The 6,881-nt window shown below is 51.8% G+C and overlaps 1 protein-coding gene across 1 annotated transcript; it reads left to right on the forward strand.

The window, feature by feature from the left end:
* The first annotated feature begins 19 nt into the window (after nt 1–19).
* On the forward strand, nt 20–6,749 carry LOC108445206. The gene is made up of 2 exons (XM_017728320.1): nt 20–336; nt 2,730–6,749. Exons 1-2 carry the CDS (start codon nt 171–173, stop codon nt 3,443–3,445), a joined length of 882 nt encoding a protein of 293 aa, XP_017583809.1. The 5' UTR covers nt 20–170; the 3' UTR covers nt 3,446–6,749.
* Nucleotides 6,750–6,881: the final 132 nt, after the last annotated feature.

The raw sequence follows: 6,881 nt of genomic DNA on the forward strand, positions 1-6,881 counted from the left end.
GGCTCCCCTGTGGAGAGCAGAGGTGTCAGAGGAGCAGCTTTAAAGCTCCGAGCCTCCAGCTGCTCCCCACTCCTGCTGCACACCACTGGAGCTAGCTTGGGCAATGGACAGCAGTGGTCACTGCGACAGCTGGCGCCCAATGTGGAGCCTCCCTGAGGGTAAGAGACCCCATGCCTAGCATTGTACTGCAAAAATCCATTGGTGCGTCAGCAGCCCCGGTGGGAGCTGTTTTTGCCGGATGGTGCTCCCAGGGCAGGAAGCGACAACCCCTCAGCGCCGGAGGGATTGCTTCCCTGGGAAAGGACCCGACCTGCAGCACCCCGTCCATGGAGTTTGGTGAGTGATTGTCCCTGTTGGCCAGGGGACAAAGGTGGGGCCTCAGTGTGCTTATTGTGTGGTGGGGGAATTGCGAGTGTGTACCCCCAAGAGGTCCCAGACCCTTCTTTTTTCTGTTCCTTTTTTTTTGTCGTTTTGCTGCGGGTAGGGGTAAGGTGTCCTGCGCTGACAGTTTTGTTTTTGAGAGTGTTAGGCCCCCAGTTTTTACCAGCTTTGTGTTGTTGGGATTTTTGTGAGATGGGCGCACAGTTGTCAGCACAGCAGTGGGGATTTTATCACCAAGTTGTGGGTCTCCTTGAGGGAGGGGGGGAAAAGGTTTAAGAAAGGAACGTTAAAATTGTTTGTGAGGTGGTTCTTCTTCCATTACCTTAGGGTGTCCCCAGAGGACGTGACCTTGTTCCCTTTTTGGAATGCAGTAGGGGTGACGCTCACACAAAAAACCAATGAAGGAGACACCCAGGCGCCCAAATTTATCCCACTTTATATTTTAATTTGGAGTGCAATTAAAGAGAGTTTTGTAGTGGAAAGAGAGCCATCTGGTTTGTCCCCAGTTCTCCCTAACCCTTCTACCCCTTCCTCTCGTCCCTCTCTGGGTGGTCCTGGGGGAGCAACCCACGAAGCGCAGGGTAGCCAAGATGGCAGTCTTCCTGGCTCCTCACGGACCCCCCAGCCTCCTAGTCTTGGTCAGCAGGGCCCACCAGCCAAGGCTTCTATCCTTAAGCCCTCTACCCCAGTTCCATCCCCCAAAGTTGTAAGGTTCAATATCCCCAGTTCGGATCCCTCTACCCCCGATTCCAGTTATTCCCCTTACCCATCCCCGTGTCCCTCCCAATATCCCCAGTCCACTTGGTTGTCTCCCTATCCTTCCCCTCACCCATCCCGGTGCTCCCAGCCCCAGTTCCCGTCTCCCTATCCATCTCCTAGCCCTTCGATCCGCTCCCTCCCCGATCCACAAAATGGCCCCCGAAGGACACAAGATGGAGGGGACCGCAGGGTCGGCCCCCCCACCTTGTGCTTCTTTTTCCCGAAATTCCCTTCATCCCGACTCCTCCCCTACCTCCACCTCCCCGAAACTCCCTCCCTGCCCTTCACCACACCCCTTTTCCCAGGACCCTGAGCCCCTCCCTCCTCATGGGAGGTGCTTCAGGATTGGTCCACCTTTTCCGGGGCGGAAGCGGGCCCTGTCCCTGTTCCCTTCCCCTTCTCCGCTGACTCTGCCTCCCTGCATCCAACTTCCTGTTCCCACACCCCGACATTCGGTCCCCACGCTACTGGGACCGGATGAGGTAGGCCTGGGGCCCGGAACCCGGAACCGGGGGTAGTCTACCACGCCTCCCCAGTTTCTTTTGGTGGGGTAGGGGGAGGCCTTTGGGAATGGAGGCCTTTCTCCTACCAAAACAAAAAAGAGCTCTGCAAGGCCCAAAAAGAGTTTGGGAGGAAAAGTGAATACTTTAAAGGCCTCTTGAAAGCCACCTTTTCCTCCAATAACCTAGTCCCTTGGGACATCAAGGAGCTGTTTGCATGCCTGCTCGCCCCCACTGAGTACATGCTATGGGAGCAGGCATGGAAGCGGTCCCTGCAGGCACTCATTCTGCACCTATGGAAAGACCAAAACACAGCTGTTGACACCGATGAATTGGCTCTTTCATTAGACCACCTGTGCGGCGAAGAGGCCTACAAAGAGCCTAGGGAGCAGGCCCGAGTTTTACCCAAGGCCACCGTAGAAAAAATAATGGCAGCAGTGGAGAAGGCCTTCCTTTCCTTTCCCGCACCTACCCCAGAAGTCCCCAAAAGTTATTTAAATATAAGACAAGCCCCTAATCAATCCTTTATTGAGTTTGCGGACCAGATAAGGGCACAGGTAGAGCGGCAAGTAGAGAATCAGGCCGTGCACCCAACGATCATCCTCAAAGTGGCCAAAGAGAACGCCAACGAAGCATGCAAGAGGGTGATCGCCGGGTCTGCCAGTATACCCCGAGCCAATGCTCCCTGCACTCGTGGAGGTCTGCATAAAGACGGCTTCCACAATGGATGCCAGACAACCACCTCGACGGCCCATTCCAACAATGGCCATGGCAGTCCACCCACAAACTCCAGCACAATCGCAAACACCACAAAGATTAAGGGGGGAAATTATATGTTTTTACTGTCAGGAGGTGGGACACTTAGCCAAGTTCTGCCCCAAAAGGGCAGCAGATGCAGCAAGGGAAAGGCGGGGAAGAGCGCCAACACCATCGGCGCCTGGTGCTGCGCCAAAAAAAAACTAGGTGCACAGCACGGTCCTGCCTCGCGTGGGGACAAAAATGAGGCAGGACCTGTGGGGAATGGGGAGGAATCAAGAACACCACCACTCACCGGATGTGACATTAAAATCGGATGTGACTCTTGTACAGGGTTTCCCTCCACAGCAAGGGATCCTGGCAAAACCTGGCGCCCTCAACCACCACTGTCTCTGAGGACGGCAACGGACCACTTGTTGAGATCGGATCAGTGGACAGTAGTTGCAGTGGAACCACTGGAAGGAGGATTGGTGCCTTCAGGGGGAAGCTGTAAGTACCTGGCCGTTGGAGACACAAAGCATGCACCTCAAGAGCTAGAAGCGTGCCCGGCCATTCTCACGAATGACCCGGCACAACGTCTGCTGGTGGCACGGTGTATCAACCCACCCTTCTATCTGGCCAAGGGGCAAGTCCTTGCCCAGGCTATCTCCATACCATCAGGAATCCCAGTAGACAGCAAGTCCCCAGATGTCTACTGGGCAGAAGTGGTGGGGGAAAATAAACCAATTATATATTGTAATGTCCAGCAAGGCAATGACACAATCTGTTTGGAAGGCCTGCTGGACACGGGGGCAGATGTCATGATCATTCCCTGGGGGCAATGGCCGTCACATTGGGAATTGCAACCCATGGCAGGACGTATCCAGGGAATTGGAGGGACAAAATTGGCAAAAATATCCAAGAGCATTGTACAAATTGAGGGACCAGACGGGAAATTGGCTACTTTACGCCCATTCGTGATGGATTATCAGGCACCCCTGTGGGGATGGGATGCCATGTCACAATGGGGGATGAGATTAGAGATCCTGAAAACCCCTCAGGATTTTTAATTGCGGCCACTGTGGAGTGCCCCACTCAAAAGTTAGATTGGACAACTGATTCCCCCATTGGGGTGGATCAGTGGCCACTAGAAGGAAAGAAATTGAAGGCGCTCACTGAACTCATTGAGGAGCAGTTGGCTCTAGGAAACGTCGCGCCAACTTTCAGCCCTTGGAATTCTCCGGTTTTTGTCATCAAGAAGCCGGGGAAGGACAAGTGGCGACTACTCCACGACCTTGGGGAAATCAACAAGGTCATTGTAGACATGGGGCCCGTTCAACCAGGGATGCCTTCCCCAGCAATGCTCCCCCAGAATTGGAATTTGGCAGTTATAGGCATCAAAGATTGTTTCTTTAAAATTCCCCTCGATCCCGCCGATGCTCCACGGTTTGCCTTGTCGGTTCCCACCACCAACCGAGGAGCCCCAATGAAGCGATACCACTGGCGAGTTCTTCCCCAAGGTATGAAGAACTCCCCTACCATCTGCCAGTGGTACATCACCTCATTGCTGTCCCCAGTTTGTGCCACCATGAGGGAAGCCATCATCTTGCACTATATAGATGATGTGCTAGTGTATGCTCCCGATGACCAGATACTTCAAGACACCCTTGACCAAGTCATCAATGTTTTGACATCTGCTGGATTCACTCTCCAGGAAGACAAAGTCCAAAAGATGCCCCCTTGGAAATATTTGAGGTTGGAGATCACTTAGAGGACCATTGTTCCTCAAAAATTGGCCATTAAAAGTGATCCCCAAACGTTGGCGGACCTCCACTCACTGTGTGGCACTTCAGGATGGATCAGGCCCTGGCTGGGGATTACCGCCAAAGACCTAGCCCCCCTTCTCAATTTGTTGAAAGGGAAGGAGGACCTGAGTTCTCCTAGGACCTTGACCCCAGAGACAAGGCCTGCCTTGGAAAAGGTAGAGGTTAAGATGCGTGAGAGGCAGGCGCATAGTTGCAAATTGGAACTGCCCTTCAAATTCATTGTAATGGGACAGTTGCCCCACCTCAACGGGCTCATATTCCAGTGGGACCGGAGCCAGAAAGACCCTCTCTGAATCATCGAGTGGGTGTTTCTGAGCAACACAATGTCCAAAACCATCACTAAGGCCAAGGAACTGATGGCCCAGTTAATTCAGAAAGCTCGGGCGAGGCTTTGGGAATTGGCTGGGTGTGACTTTTCATGCATTCACTTGCTGGTCCATTTGGAGCAGGACAAATTGTCCTCCACCAAACTGACCAAAGAGATGTTCGAGCAACTACTGGCTGAGAACAGAACTCTTCAGATAGCTTTAGATAGCTACACAGGACAGATTTCTGTCCACGCTCCTGCTCACAAATTATTCCAGGAACATTTTGTTCTTTTCCCAAAAGACATTAGAAGCAGGCAACCTCTAGAAGCTGTGACAATTTTTACGATGTGTCCGGAGCATCCTATAGAGCCGTGATGACCTGGAAGGATCATCAAACTCAGCAGTGGGAGGCAGACATTGAGTACGCAGAGGGTTCCCCTCAAATTGCTGAGTTGGCTGCTGTTGTCAGAGCCTTTGAGAGGTTCCCTGAGCCATGCAGTCTGGTCACAGATTCGGCCTATGTCACAGGAGTGGTAGCGAGAGCAGAAAATGCTATTCTGAAAGAGGTTTCAAACGAACATCTCTTCCAGTTGCTCTCGAAGTTAGTGTATCTTGTCTCCCACCGAGAGCACCCATTCTGTGTGATGCATGTGAGGCTGCACACGGACCTGCCAGGCCCGATAGCCAAGGGCAATGAGAGAGCGGATGCCCTTGCCGCCCCTGCAGAGATGGCCAGGACGTCAAAAGTTTTCGAGCAAGCGAAACTGAGCCATCAAATGTTCCACCAGAACGGACCCAGATTGGTCCGTCAGCTCCACCTGACGCGGAGTCAGGCGAAGGCCATCGTGGGTATTGTGCCCACATTGTCAGCGGTCATCCCTCCCCTCTTTAGGCACTGGGGTGAACCCCAGAGGGTTGGCTAGCTGTGAAGTGTGGCACACAGATGTCACGCACTTTCCCGAATTTGGCCGACTAAAGTATGTCCATGTGAATATAGATACTTTTTCTGGAGCAGTCTACGCCTCTGCCCACGCAGGAGAGAAAAGGTTGAACATGCCAGGAAACACCCTCTGCAGGCGTTTGCAGTCTTGGGGGTCCCCAAGGAAGTCAAAACAGACAATGGCCCTGCATATAGATCAGAGGCTTTCAATGAGTTCCTGGATGAGTGGGGAGTAAGACTTAAAAAGGGCATCCCTTACTCCCTGACTGGCCAAGTGGTGATTGAGCGGGCCCACCAAATGCTCAAAACCACCCTGAAGCACCAATGGGCGAGCAGTAGAGAGCTTTCCCCACAGGATCGGCTAAGCAAAGCTCTCTTTGTGATCAATTTTTTGAACTGCTCATTTAACAACATGAACCTGCCAGTGGCAAGACACTTCTGCCCACACAGCAGATACTCTCTAAGTGAGCATCCGCCAGTCCTTATAAGAGATCCAGAAAGCGGTAAGGTTGTGGGGCCGTACAAGCTGGTCACTTGGGGTTGTGGGTACACTTGCATATCCACACCCCTAGGAGTGAGGTGGATCCCACAAAAGTGGGTGAAACCGTATACCCCAAAACATCAGGTGAGACCCTCAGACCCCCAGGTGGATGTGTGCACCGGGAGGAGGAAGTGGCATCACCAACCCCAAGATTTCCCCACATCCCTGTTTGTCCCTGAGTTTTCATGTTTAGGCCTTGATTTTCTCACCAGTGATTTTTGATCTTGTTTACTCTATTAGTTTTGTTTCTATTCAGTTTATTAAAGAAATTTTGCGTTTCTGTTACCGCCACTGCACTCCCTCAAGTCAATTATACAGAAGTAACAGAAGAAGCAGCAGCAGCTCCACCAGACTGGTTGTGCGAACAAGAAAACAACTTTAAAATTTTTAAAACAAAAAACGGAGAGATGTGGTGATGTGATGTTTTTATTGTATTTTTGTATGTTCTTTGTACCCTAATGGTTCGTCCCTACCCTCCCCACTTCTACTCCCAGCTGGTTTGCCCCAGACCCAAGCCACTTGCCCGGTGCTCCCAATATGGTTATCCCCTCCCCTTGTTCTGGCTCCTTCCCTATCAATCACCCAAACCCCTCCTGGAGTTCTGGATTGTTCAGTGTCTGTCACTCAAGCCCTCCCCAATTACCCTTATATGGTCCCTGTCAATCCCCTGAGACCCTGCCCCCTCAGATGCCTACCCTCTTGGAAATCCCCTTGTAGCGGGTTCGGTTTGTAACCGGGCAGAAACACCAATTTAGTATAGTGGTTTGGTCTAAAATACTCACTACTATTTATCTTCTGTGAGATAAGAATTAGGAGAAATGCAAAGCAGGCACCAAACTTAAAAGAATATAAAGAAATTTATTAACAGAGCTAAGAGAAGAAAAAAAAAAT

The sequence above is a fragment of the Corvus brachyrhynchos genome, unplaced genomic scaffold, assembly GCF_000691975.1.
Source record: "Corvus brachyrhynchos isolate BGI_N302 unplaced genomic scaffold, ASM69197v1 scaffold90, whole genome shotgun sequence".
NCBI lineage: Eukaryota > Metazoa > Chordata > Aves > Passeriformes > Corvidae > Corvus > Corvus brachyrhynchos.

Bases quoted from the DNA above. Each gene is read 5' to 3' on its own strand.
- LOC108445206 (XM_017728320.1), top strand. From the start codon at position 171: ATGCCTAGCATTGTACTGCAAAAATCCATTGGTGCGTCAGCAGCCCCG. The intron at 337-2,729 runs GTGAGTGATTGT...ACTCTTGTACAG, and splicing joins CACCCCGTCCATGGAGTTTG to GGTTTCCCTCCACAGCAAGG.